At 39.1% G+C, this 14,217-nt stretch overlaps 1 protein-coding gene across 1 annotated transcript in view; it reads left to right on the top strand.

Annotated features, from left to right (window-relative positions):
* The window catches only part of LOC141761996 (aldo-keto reductase family 1 member B1-like), a 51,015-nt gene extending 36,930 nt beyond the window's left edge, over positions 1-14,085 (top strand). Inside the window, exons 3-12 of the mRNA XM_074625762.1 lie at positions 8,322-8,450; positions 9,455-9,622; positions 9,793-9,909; positions 10,082-10,159; positions 10,657-10,779; positions 11,326-11,432; positions 11,877-11,958; positions 12,412-12,495; positions 12,597-12,679; positions 12,783-14,085. Of these exons, the coding sequence (XP_074481863.1) occupies positions 8,385-8,450; positions 9,455-9,622; positions 9,793-9,909; positions 10,082-10,159; positions 10,657-10,779; positions 11,326-11,432; positions 11,877-11,958; positions 12,412-12,495; positions 12,597-12,679; positions 12,783-12,825 (951 nt within the window). The 5' untranslated portion in view covers positions 8,322-8,384 and the 3' untranslated portion in view covers positions 12,826-14,085. The remainder of the gene's footprint in view (positions 1-8,321; positions 8,451-9,454; positions 9,623-9,792; positions 9,910-10,081; positions 10,160-10,656; positions 10,780-11,325; positions 11,433-11,876; positions 11,959-12,411; positions 12,496-12,596; positions 12,680-12,782) is intronic.
* The last annotated feature ends 132 nt before the right edge of the window (positions 14,086-14,217 follow it).

The raw sequence follows: 14,217 nt of genomic DNA, 5'->3' as shown, positions 1-14,217 counted from the left end.
ACACCTCTGCTCACAGACAAGGCCAAGGCTGTGTGCTCACGATATGTATGGAAGTGCATGTGAAAATACACAACAGTGTGTGTGTGGTTTGGATCCATACCAGATCAGAAAGATCTAGATAGCTAAAAGATAAATTCACACGTGCTATTAATTATTTTTGAAATAATCACTATCACTCATTTTTGGACCATAAAAAGCTAAATTGCAGTATCAGCAGAGCAAAAAGCTTAAGATACAAAGTTTGATTAATTTGTTCCAAATAAAAACATAACGAGCCCTGAAAAGTAGTGAAAAATGAAAAATTCATCAATCAAATATATTTTTAGCTTTTTGTCTACCTGTCTTTCTCTGAGATACTTTCTTTTTACTTCTTTTGTAGTTTAGAAAACCATTTATTGCAGTTGATAGTTCCTGATATGCCTAAAAGTGAGATAATTGGTATTTGCCTGAAACAAGATTAAGAGTTTCTAGCCCAGTCGGCAACCTCTGGGTCTAAAAAAGTGAAGCCAATGCAGAAGTAACTTAAACTTGCATTCTTTCTAATAGCCAGCAGGGGGCGACTCCTCTGGTTGCACAAAGAAGACTGATTGTATAGAAGTCTGTGAGAAAATGAGCCTACTTCTCCCTTGATTTATTACCTCAGTAAACATTGTAAACATGAGTTTATGGTCTCAATCGCTAGTTTCAAGTCTTCTTCAATACAGCATGAAGTTCATTTAGTAAATTATGGACCCATTTAGAGTCAAATAGACCATAAAGCAGGGGATGCTTTAGGGCGTGGCTACCTTGTGATTGACATGTCGCTACCACGGCGTTATCCAGTCCGGGAGTTGTCCGCGTTATTGTCTAAAAAGTTTAACCCTTACACAGTGGGTTTTCAGTTCATGAAAGTTATTTGTAACATTTTGGCACGCTAAAAATGTCTTATTCAGCGTTCAGTTGTCCTTAGCTCTACCCTCTTGTGTCACTTCTGGCTGCGAAAAACAAGATGGCAACGGCCAAAATGCCAAACTCGAGGCTTCAAAGCGACCAAACCAATGGATGACGTCACAGTTACTACGTCCACTTCTTATATAGGCCTACAGTTTATGCTCTAGCAACGCTACTAGTGCTTTGAGCTAAATGCTAACATTTGAGCTAAATGCTAACATTAGCATTCTGAAATGCTCAGAATTGCTAACATGCTAATGTTTGGCAGGTATAATGTTTACAATGTTCAACGTCTTAGTTAGCATGCTAACCTTTGCTGATTAGCACTATACACAAAGTAGAGCTGAGACTGAAGAGAATTTTATTAGTTTTGCAGTTATTTGGTCATAAAACTATTTGACACATTAAAACTTTTACCTGATAATAGCGCTAGATGAAAAGTGAAGGGATCACCAAAGTTAATACAACTCATCCTGAGGGGAACGTGAATGTTGGTACCATATTTCAAGGCAATTCATCCAATAGTAGTCGAGAAATTTCACTAAAAAACACAAATGTGAAACTCATGGCGGCGCTAGAGGAAAAGTCGTGGGGTTCATAAAAGTCGTTAGGATTCATCCTTTGAGAAACATGGATGTCTGTGCAAAGTTTCATGGTAATCCATCGAACAGTCTGGACCAAAGTATTGGACCAACCACCCGCCACTAGCATGGCTAAAAAATGTACCATGACTTTACATAATATTAGATTAGAGGCACCTGCCAGATGTTGAGTTGTATCCCTTATTGCTTAGTACCAACATTCACAAAACTTAATAAACTTTTTCCAAGCATGTACAAGGTCAAATTATCTCTATTTCCTTCTTGTTATAAATACTAGCATTCAGGAGCACTGTGACAGCTGCAATGAGACAGAGGAGATACTGTATGAGTTTTCTGCTTTTATAATTTCCACATCGACCTCATCAGAATAAGAAATGTAGCCAATATCTTAAACTCTCTGTGGTTATGTGAGGACACTCCTTCTGTCTGTCACATGCAATTCCAGACAACGGACGAACCAAAGCAAGACACTCTTACCAGCTATGAGAAGAATGTAAAGAATACAAGGCTTGCAGCTGTTCTCTCCCTTGCAAGGAGTAGCTTGAAATATATGCAACGTGTAAATGCAAATAGAAAAAAAGCAAATAATGAGCTGTAAGACAGGTGTGATCCAAAGTGTTAAAAGCATAAGGGAATCCAGGAAATTAACAAAACATGCTGACGGGTAAAGTTAGTATAGAGGCTCTTTCACACATACATTTAAAGCTGCAGTCGGTTATTTTGATAAAACTGTCACTATAGCCTGACAGTAGTGCATGAGACAGATACTCTCTGAAAAAAAATCATGTTCCTCTGCCTCCTCCTAGTGCTCCTCTTCTGGCATTTGCAAGTTTTCACCTTTGCCGAATGAAAACAACCAAACAGGAGGTTGTTTTTCTTCGGCACGGAGAAATCTTGCAAATGCCAGTAGGAGCACACAGTTTTATAAAAATGACTTTTTATTATATTTGCTCAAAGTCACAGACTGCAGATTCAAGCAATATCTCACAACAGGCTGAACAACGCCCCTTAGCTGTGATATAATCACAATACATCACGGTTTGAAGTGAGCTATTGCTTTTATAAAATGGTATGGCAATATGAAAGTTATAGACACGTCCCAATTGAAATAGTTTTTATTAATAAATAATAATGTTCACAATAAAATAAGTCCTCCTGCCTGCTCATACCTACGGAACGTACACTAGCAGCTAGCATATTTCTTTTTTCATCACAGGCCATAGCGTTATATTGATTTCATTATTTGGCTCTTTATTTACAGTATTTGTATGTTGCCATTTATTTATTCAACCACTGAAAACTTTTTTTTGTTTGGTCGAGGTTTGTCGCTTGGCATGGCGAGGATGTTGCTCCACTTGCTCCGGTCTCCGACTTTCAGTTGCCAATTCCATTTACGGCCATAATGTCTTTCAGTGTCAAGACCTGCATCCGATAGTTTCTGAATCGTGGTGCTGCGGAGGCAGCGGTTGGTGTATTTCTGCTTGCATATTCTGGGCAACATTGTAGAACCTCCTGTTTATGTAGCGCTGCATGTCGTTTAGCAGGTGGATTATTTTTTCTGGAAGATGGGCACTGCTCAATGCACTCCTCCATAGAAGTTGATGTTTCCGATTTTTGTAGCAGGTTTTTCCCGTAACTTTGTTACTTTTGGTGCCTTCAAATGGGGTCGTGTTTACCATGTTTATGAGTTGGGCCCGTATGAACGCCCCCTCATGACGTATTCACGACCTCGGAAGTGGAAAGTTTCTGAAATTGAAAAAAAAGTGAAAGAGTTCACGAGTTCCGTGTTGGCTGAAGTGACCTCCCCTTTGACCCTGTCGCTAAGCAACCATGATAACATAATGTTATTTCTCAGATGCGAACTGATAATGAAAGTGCAAAGGGTCACAGCAGTGTTATGTGGGTATTATATCACAGCTATGAACCAATCAGAATGCTTGATTTGAGCTACCCGTTTTATAATCTGTGACATTAACTGAATAAAATTGCCTGAACTATTCTGGTAGAGGCAACGGCTTCTCTTGTTCACATAACCGAGGCCTTAACACGATTTGAATGCTCTGTGAGCGTTCACACACCAACATCAAGGCATGAAAGTCCTCCGCTGTCTGAAATTAGATGCGTTTTACGTCAGAGAGTGCCAGTGTTGTGCATGCTTGTAGTGGTGACCCTTTTTGGAGCATAAGCATTAATGTTACATTGTCCAAATTGTCTTAACAGATTTTCACACAAAAACCTTGCAGCAAATTGCCATAAAATTAACAGTATGAACCAAATCGGGAAACTCTGAACATTGTCACGGCAATTTTTAACACACGTTCAACATTGTATATGGTAATCAATGATCATATTTTTTATGATACTTTTGTAACATTCTGATATTTTTAGCTATAAATAGAATAATTAAGGGATGCAACCAACCATTATTTTAATTCTCGGATTAATCAATTATTTTTTATGGTGTATAAAGTGTTACAAAATCAAGAAAATGCAAAGCACATCTTCTCAGAACCCAAGGTGACATCTTCAAATTGCTTATTTTGTTCGTCCAACAGACCAAAATCCCCCAAAATATTAATTGACTTTCCTAGAAGATGGAGAAACCAGCAAATATTCACATTTTGTCATAGTTGCTTTAAAAATTATGTAAATGATTATGAAAATTGTTGATTAATTTTCTGCCGATTGACCAATCTATATCTGACCAACTATTTCAGTTCTATGTCAGTTTAGACTGTGTACCTAATCCAGACATAAGCATACGTGTGTGTGTGTGTGTGTGTGTTCCAACTCTTTCTTTTTGATCATATTTTTTGTGATACTTTAATAATTTCTGATATTTTTAGCTATAAATAGAATGATTTAAGGCTGCAACTACCATGGTTTTAATTATTGATTAATCAATTCATTTTTAGGTGCAAAATATATTGCAAAATAGAGAAAAATTGATTTTTTTACAAAAAATGATGTTAACGATTGTTGTTATTGTGAAAATTGTTGATTAATTTTCTGCCGATTGACCAATCAATTAGCTGACCGATTGTTTCAGCTCTATGTCAGTTTTAGATTGTCTACCTAAAGGGCTGCAACTAACCATTAGTTTAATTATTGATTAATCAATTCATTTTTTTTGGTGTATAAAATGTTACAAAATAGAGAAAAATCTTCTTAGAACCCAAGGTGACATCTTCAAATTGCTCATTTTGTTAGACCAACAAACCCAATTCCCCAAAATATAAAATTGAATGTCATATAAGACAGAGAAAACCAGCTAATATTCACCTTTTATGTCTTAAAAAATGACGTTAACGATTATGAAAATTGATTAATTTCCTGCCGATCGGCCAATCAATTACCAGACTATTGTTTCATCTCTACATCAATTTTAGGCTGTCTACCAAATCCAGATATTAGTGGGTTTATTATTTTCCATGTCTGCAGGGCTTAAATCAACCTCGATATCTCCAGTGTATCCAGAACATGTAATGCACTTGACAAATTACCGCGATTGCAGATGACGTAGGGATTTCTCTCCCTGATCTTGTTATTGTTCGACGGACGGTATGTGCGGAATGCGAGTGTGTGAGTGAACTCGGCGGGAGCTGACACCCGACATTAGATTCATGGGTGGAGATTATGACCCTGGGCACTCTGGCAGAAACAGAGAAGAAGAAAGACAGCAAGGCCAAGGCCAACGGGAGAGACAAGAGGTGGAGAGAACGGAGCAGAGGCCATGAAATGAAATGAGGTGTTTGATCTCCCCGGGACAGGTCCGGTCTTACTGGCGGAGTGTCTGATCTGATGAAGAGCCTATGAAAGAATGGACACCTGCAGCTGCACTGGGCATTCATTATGGCCGTAATAGAAAAAGAGACAGTTGCTCATTGTGATATATCTATTTACTTGTCATGCCACCAACCTTTCTGTCCATTCCATTAGCGAATGAATATTTCCACCTTTTCTCTTTCCCATCACACTCTGAAATCTCACCTAAGTCTACACTCTTTGTCCAAAAGTTTCCTTGAGAGGCACTTGGTTTTACTCCGAGCCTCTGTTGTATCTTCAAATGCCTGTTTTCCTTTATTCTAATCGATGCACTCAGTGCGACGGCGAGGTATCCGCCCGCAGACGCAAAATAAGAGCCTCTGAAATGAAAACTTTCCCCCCTCTTTTAGATGGCAATTGTATGTGGCTGTGGCTGTGTCTGGTTTACCTGTGGTTCTTTGATCATGACAGCAAGCGACAGCGTTTGATTCCTGGGGTACTTTGACAGTTTGCAGGCTGGCAAAAGGCCCTCCAGTGTCTGAAGTTAGATCAGAGGAGACAGGGGCCCTGAAAAAGCAGGCGTCCAGCTGGGAGAAGATCAGAAGAGACACAAACTTTAGCGAGAGCCATTGTGAGGTACACAGCGGCTGCTGGCTCCCATAACTTTTCCCTTTGTATGTTTTTTTATATTGCTCTCTTCTCCCTCTCTTATCTTCTGCTCAGAGTGTTGAATGGCTCAGTTAAAGGTCTGTCAGGTTTTTATCTGATTCTGAGAAAAAAAAGACACCTTGTGTTTGTTCCCTCTTTCAGGTGTCTCTTGGGGGTTTAAAGCTGGTCTGTGTGTGTGTCTGTGTGTGTGCACATTCACAGTATCCTTTACAGTGTAAGCATATGAGGACGTTGTAGTAAAAATAATAAGGGATAATTAAAAAGAATATTATCTCCGACATTACATGCTGGACAATGAACATACCCAAGGCTTGTTCCAAGAGCTTTTTTTTTTTTTTCTATGGATTAAGTTAAATCAAATATTGGATGTGTGCATGAGGTTTTTGAGAGCCTTAAGTGAAATGAACAGTACTGATCAATCACTGTAATTACTGGCCATATTAGCTAATGTATGACATTATGTGATTATTTTACTTTGGATATCTCAGTTGGTTGATCTGAGGAGACGGTCTCACGTTTGATAAGTGTGGTAATGGTGCCCTCTAGTGGCTCAATGACAGAACCAACCAAAACTTTAAAAAGATGCAAAAGACAGGTGTTTTTTTTGCAGAGTGGATCTCAGATGTGGTTCGTGTGGGAACTATCTTGGGTCCTTGGAAATTTTAGGGGCCTCCAATCAAATAAATGCTACTTACAAGACATATAGAACAGCTTATAAAAATAGCTAAATCATGCATACTGCAGGAATGTAATGCATTAAACATTTTGAGTTTTATAATTTACTTCTATATAATTTGTGATTTGCATTCAGAGATACACTGGAAAAATATTAACTAACTGATTACAATGAAATTGCCCAGCCCTAATATACATTCGTTTTGCTGTGGAAAGGGATTAAAACAGGGTTTAATAACGCGATAACGCATTAATGCAAATTTGTTTTAACGCCACTAATTTCTTTGATGCATTAACACAATCAATCTTCAGCAGGTTGTATCCTCCAGTTCAGTTTTTAAGCTAGAGTGAAGGTACTCGCATCCTATGAAACTAGAAAACCTATGGAATCCATTGATGCCATGTCATAGCTCGTCATGAAGGATGTTAAATAATGCTCCAAACTTGTGCTAAATTTTGGTGAAAACTGTCATGGCTATTTTCAAAGGGGTCCCTTGACCTCTGACCTCAAAATATGTGAATGGAAATGGGTTCTATGGGTTCCCACGAGTCTCCCCTTTACAGACATGCCTACTTTATGATAATCACATGCAGTTTTGGGGCAAGTCATAGTCAAGTCAGCACACTGACACACTGAGAGCTGTTGTTGCCTGTTGGGCTGCAGTTTGCCATGTTATGATTTGAGCATATTTTTTATGCTAAATGCAGTACCTGTGAGGGTTTCTGGACAATATTTGTCATTGATTTGTATTGTTAATTGATTTCCAATAATAAATATACACATACATTTGCATAACGCAAGCATATTTGCCCACTCCCATGTTGATAAGAGTATTAAATACTTGATAAATCTCCCTTTTAAGGTACATTTTGAACAGATAAAAAGATTAATTTGCGATTAATCATGGACAATCATGCGATTAATCGCGATTAAATGTTTTAATCGATTGGCAGACCTAGTTTAAAGTGATCTTTAAAGCATTAGCCTTTAGTTCCATGCCTGTGGTACTTTATTTGAATATTTCAATTTAATTTTGCCACATACGCTACGTTTTAGAGGGAAATATTGTACTTTGTACTCTTTTACATTTATCTGACAGATAACACAGATAGGCCTAATTTTTGATTAATTTGTGTCCTGCACCATTGGGTGCCCAATGGATATCGGCTTACAAGACAATGGACAACAACCAGGATGGCCACATGTCCAGTCATAAAGAGAGAAAAGGAGAAAATATCAGAACATTCAATTTCCCTTTTCAAAAAGGTCATATTATGATGGATACTGTGTTCTAGTTACCTTTGTGGATTACATTTTTTGCAAACAAAACATGAAATATGATGCGTTAATATGGATTTAACCAGCTGTAGATGAAGTAATTAAACCTTGAACAGACTTTAAGTAGTTTAAACTGAAGTGCAATTAAATTGAATATATAATGTACAATTTTGACTTGTACGTATATGTATTTTTACAGTATAAAGATCTGATACTTCTACTACTACTGATACCCAGAATCACTAAATCCCCCCCCTAGTGCAGGTCAATATGTGAAGAATTGGTGCTTACCTGCTCCTCACCTAAATTGAATTACAAGGCATTATTAATCGATCGACGATGCCTGCGCTCTGCTCGTTCTGCTCGTTCTGCGCTCTGCATTAGCCTCTCTCTCCTCTCAGCTGTTACAGCCACAGTACTACAGGTCACAGCTGCATTCAGGCTCTGCTCGTTATTCTGGAGAAATGGCAACAACAGTGAAACTGAACACCGGTGCACATATGCCCATTGTGGGACTGGGGACATGGAAGGTGAGTTTATTTCTATACACTATTCGTTTTCCTAGTTAATAATGAACTTGTTATATATAAGCTAGCTGATCGTGTCAACAGAAAAGCATGAATGGAGACCATGAGTCGTTAAAACTACCCTTACTGCAACTTTCCTGCCGATATATCAACATAAACTCGTCTTATTTTACGTGTAACTGTGTGGTTGTGTGATGTGAACTGTGATAGTTTATTTAAGTTGGTACAACCATGACTGATATGATTAAACTATTAGGCTAATGCACTCCAGCAGCAGGTTTCTAGAGACATGACCGTCGCGTGCAAAATATGCCGGGTCAAGTTAGGGCTGTTCAGACTGTGAGCTAACGGTAGCTACTCGTTTCTAGCTTTGCTTTCATTCAGTGTAACCTACATACATTACAATTACCATCATTCAAGTGTTGTAGACACCTGATCCTTTAAAGTGCTTGCTGTTATTTCCAGCCCGAGAAGGCTGCTGTTTCCTGCTTTACAGCATATGTGTGCTACTTCCTCGAAATATCTAATAATAGGTGCAATTAGTATTAACAATAATATGATTGGCCAAAGTCTCCCGTCACAGATTTGGATTTGAAGCCTGAAAATAGAGACATGAGGAGGAGCAGAAGTCTAGTTTTCTCTCAGAACACTTGTATTACAATATGCTGAAAGGTTATTATTGAATTTTTTGCCAAATGATGCCAAAATCATTCTGCCTACTGTTGGTTTAACTAATCTCATGACCCTTTCCAACCAAATAGTCCCACTAACTAAACTCGGGGACACAATGGGTAACTAAAACTCCCTTTTTTATGTCATTTTTGTGCAATTTGTATGTGGGTTACACTGAAACAAAGCATGATCCATTAATATACTACTTACACCATCTAAATAAGTAGTTACCTTGGTGTTGTTATGGCACAGTATGTCTAGCTGATAGAGGAATGTTAGTGAATAGTAGTTAAACTTCGTATACCACAATAACCAACCATCCCCGTCTGTTCCAGTCTCCCACTGGCAAGGTCACAGAGGCGGTGAAAGCCGCCATCTCAGCGGGTTACAGGCACATTGATGGAGCACGCATCTACCGGAACGAGACGGAGGTGGGAGACGGTGTTCAGGCCATGATCAAGGATGGCGTGGTCAAGCGAGAGGATCTTTTCATTGTTAGCAAGGTGAGTTGTGGGTTCATAATGTCCATATGCATGTCCTTATTATTGTTTCTTCCACAAAGAGACATTGGAACTGATGTTGCCTGTTTATTTACTGTATGTAAACACTGTTTGTGTTAAAACTGGATCTCTGCATGTGAGCTCATTGACTTCTCCGTCCTTTCATTTCACAGCTGTGGTGCACTTTTCATGAGAAGTCTCTGGTAAAGCAGGCCTGTGAGAAGACTCTCAGTGATCTTAAAATGGACTACCTAGATCTCTATCTAGTGCACTGGCCCATGGGTTTCCAGGTAGGCACACTATTTGTTTTCTCAGCAATGTGTGAAAATATATGTGTGTGCTCATGATTCAGGTGGAATCTATCATGCGTATCTATGAGTGGCATGCACAGCCTCCATATTGTAAGTGTCATAGTAACGTGGTGTAAACCTGAGGGCTATTAATCCCTTTGTCATGTTGCAGGCTGGCGAGGAGCTTTTTCCTTTGGACAGCGCAGGAGAGACGATCAATGACGATACTCACTTCCTGCAGACATGGGAGGTGAGATAAACGGACAAACCGCTCCCTTGAATCAGACATAGGATTTAATTTGTTTGGGATTAGCATAACAAAGCTGCCTGTGTGTGTCATGTTATGATTTAATGGTGCCTTCAAATTAAATGAAATCGTGAGCTTGTGTTCACAACATGGGACGTTGTGTACACAATATGCTTTATTGCACCATAAAACCAGAATCATTGAATTTGTTAAACTCATATATGTTAATGTCATGTGTTAATTGTTTATGAGCAACATTTTTGAGGAAGTCAGAAAGAAAGAGGAGCTACTCTGGGAAATTTCAGTTTCTGGGAGTTGGAGGGACAATTCTAGACTAGTGCAAGCTTAAAATGTGGTTGCACAACACCTGCAAACAATGAGATCCTGACTGGGATTGTAGACAAATTAGAGCTATGGCCTTTTTAATTAGGATTCAGTATGAGCAACGGTCTCGAAACCAAAACTCATCCTACGGTGGTTTTTATGGTCCATTTTCTCAGGGGATGGAGGAGCTGGTGGATGCTGGTTTGGTCAAAGCTATCGGTGTCTCCAACTTCAACAAAGACCAGATTGAAGCCATTCTCAACAAGCCAGGCCTCAAATACAAGCCTGCCATCAACCAGGTACAGTAACACAATTCACCTGATGAACTACAGTACAGGGGCCAGCTTCTGTTTAAACTTCCAGCCTTTTTTTAGATACAACATGTTTGAGTCGAGGCTAATACTGAGCAGCAAGAAAACAGATGCATGTCAAGATTGCGGTTCGTAAAGGGCGAGGGGCCATAATGGCATCATCTGTCTCCTCTTATCGGGTCTGAGGAATAAATGTCTTGTTAAATCGTAATGGCCACAGCAGCTTCCCCTCAGGCTGGACCAATTAGCTGAGGTGACCTTCTATTTTTGCTGTTTTTCAGAACCGTCCTTCGCCATCATTGTCTTGTTTTGTCTGATCTCGTTGTATATTCGATTACAGCACCATTCACATAACAAAGGACTCCCATATATTGAGTTTATCCTTTAAAATGCTGTCATATTAGTACAGTTTGAAGTCAACCATATGTGTATGCAACTCAAAGGCTGGACAGTTACACATACAAAGTACAACGTTTATGCATCACTCTATGGTTTCTGCAGTGCATCCCAAGAGTTGTGTGTTTGTCCCATTAGGTGGAGTGCCACCCGTACCTGACTCAGGAGAAGCTGATCAACTACTGCCACTCTCAGGGCATCTCAGTGACCGCCTACAGCCCCCTGGGCTCCCCAGACAGACCATGGTCAGTTGCGTCTATCTGTCTTATCGATATCAACACACTGCTTCAAAGTGGGTCATATTTGCTGGAATGCTGATTCAGTATCATCCCTTTGTTTAGTTTCAACATGTGACTGTTGTTCCTCTTTGTTTATGTAATTTGTCTGTGTGGCATGTAACGTCCTGATTTCGACATTATTATTTTTTTTGTCTTGGTGTCTTTAAAGTTCTCCTATTCGTCTGAATTTGCTTTGAAAAACCATACACATAAAGGTGTTGATGGTTTGACCTTTTTTCACAACTGCCTGCCCACCTCTGTAGCAGTGTTTGATCGTGGTTAAGTTAATTCAGAGTTAGCCCTTTTCTGAGGTATTTCCATTATTTTGTTTACTTTTGATTGTCAGTAAAAAATAATGCAATGTGTGCAGGTCCTGTGTATATAACACCGGATGATGTATTTAAATTGCAGGGCTAAACCTGAAGACCCCTCACTGCTGGAAGATCCGAACATTAAAGCCATCGCTGAGAAGCACAAGAAGACACCTGCTCAGGTACAGCACTGAACTAAACAAAGCTTCAAACAATTGTTGTGCACACACAAAAGAATGCTTGTTCCTCTTTTCTCTTAAAGGAACAGTGTGTAGCATTTAGGGGGATTTATTGGCAGAAATTAATATAATATTAATACGTTTTCTTTAGAGTATAATCACCTGAAAATAAGAATCGTTGTTTTCGCTACCTTACAATGAGCCGTTTATATTCATTTTTATTTTATCATCATTTACAGATTTGTCTTCACATTTTACAAATCTGATTACACGGATTGAGATACAGTGACACAGCTCTGCCGAAACAAATAGTTTTGCTACAATAACCACATAACTGGCCCTTTTTAAAGGAAGAATGTGCAAATACCATGCACACGGCCTTCACTGTTATTCCACTTCCAGTTATGACCTCTGTTCACATTCACATGTTAATACCCTTTTCTCCTCCCCTGCCAGGTCCTGATCCGCTTCCAGATCCAGAGGAACGTGATCGTGATCCCCAAGTCGATCACACCTCAGCGCATTCAGGAGAATTTCCAGGTAATTAGCTGAGAAATAGTTCAGATGCTTCACTTCCTTATTACTTACTTATTACCCCTTTTTTGGCTCCCGCATGAAGACCGTTGTTTGAATCTTTGCAGGTGTTTGACTTTGAACTAAATGAGGAGGAAATCAAGACCATAGTAGGATTTAACAGGAACTGGAGAGTCTGTCCTATGCAATGGTGAGATCATATGTAGTGTTCGTTTCTTTTTGTATCATTGTTAAGAAGGTGTTGCGTGTCGGGCAACGTTTTTAAAATTTGTTTTTGTTTTTTCTCTCTATAGGAGCACCAAGCACAAGGACTACCCATTCAACACTGAATTCTGAAATGAAAAATGCAGATTTTCCACAGGTTTACAGTGGGTGCTGGGTGTTGGAGTTTGCTTCTCTACCCTCTAGACTGCTCGCTTTCCTATTCTTTAGAGCGGTTTGCAAAGTTAGTGTGGCCTTGCAGCAGATTTTTATTTCAATGTTACATTTCTCAGGAGAACATTGACTTATTTAGTTGCTATTTTGTCTCCATGAAAACCAGTTTTACACACACTCCTAAAACTTCTTTATACCCAATTTGAGATGCTTAACTGATACAAATTTGGGCCATTATGCGTACGAGTTTTGCACTATATAATTAAGTATTTGTGTTTTTTCCTTACATGGTCCTTATCTGTTCTGTCAGCCTGTAGACACAGGTTTCTTATTTCTAGGGTCAATTCTACTGTGTTACTTTGTGGCCAGTGTGGTATTTTAAGTTACTGAAGAGCCTAAATGTCAGGTGACCCCCAAGGGTCCTTGAGGAGGTTGATTTAATGTAATTTATTTTCACTTTAATTGTGTTACTTATGAATACAATAACAGAATGTATGACTATTTTGGCCATGAGTTTCATATACTTTCTGTAATAAAATGTCTAAAGGCCCAGACACACCAACCTGACATCAAAGAACTAGAGGCGACGAATGCCACCAGTTGAGTCGCCTCACGTCGCCTTCGTCTTGGCCAAAAAGTTGCACTCCAACACACCGCAAAGACTACAGCCGACGGCCAACAACCACATACGTTCTGCGCCTGCGTGAGATGAACTCACTCTCCCTACCAGCAGGTCGCGGTAGTCTGTATTCGTCATAGGTTGCCATATTCCGTACAGATTCAGTATTTTTTAAAGTGAGTTACAGCTCTGAGTTAGTTCTGAGAACAGGATTAGCAATAAAAGCATGGACCTCATATTTTGTAGTAGCACATGTGAAGGGAAAAATTCTCATAAAAGATAAAATCAGCACTTAAGTCGAAACATATTTTTCTAGCACTCCTCATGTTACTAAACCTGTTTTGCCTTCAAATGAGCATCAGTGCATTTGCATATAAATTTAACTGCGAAATTAAAAGCACCGTTATCTCTTTGAAATGCAGAACTCATTCCCTCGACTCGCCTTTTAGGATGACAAATTACTTCCCACATGTTACTTGTGAGTCATTGATGGCACTTTATCATCATGTGTATTATCCCTGTTACGAAATAGTCGCTTTCACTTCCCAGCTGTCAGCTGTTTTGTCAAGAATCAAAATAAAGTCCTGTGGGAGAAAATAAAACAAGTTTGTGCAAGTTCCCTACAGCTCTAAGGACATCCATATGTAGCCACAATTAAATATGTTGTCATATATGTAATACTCCATTTCTTTTATCTATAGTTAGGGAAATAAAAATGTAGCTTTGATCATCAT

This window comes from Sebastes fasciatus, chromosome 23, assembly GCF_043250625.1.
Source record: "Sebastes fasciatus isolate fSebFas1 chromosome 23, fSebFas1.pri, whole genome shotgun sequence".
Classification (NCBI taxonomy): domain Eukaryota; kingdom Metazoa; phylum Chordata; class Actinopteri; order Perciformes; family Sebastidae; genus Sebastes; species Sebastes fasciatus.
The sequence above is the reverse complement of the archived record's forward strand: the minus strand, read 5'-3'. Positions and strand labels throughout refer to the sequence as shown.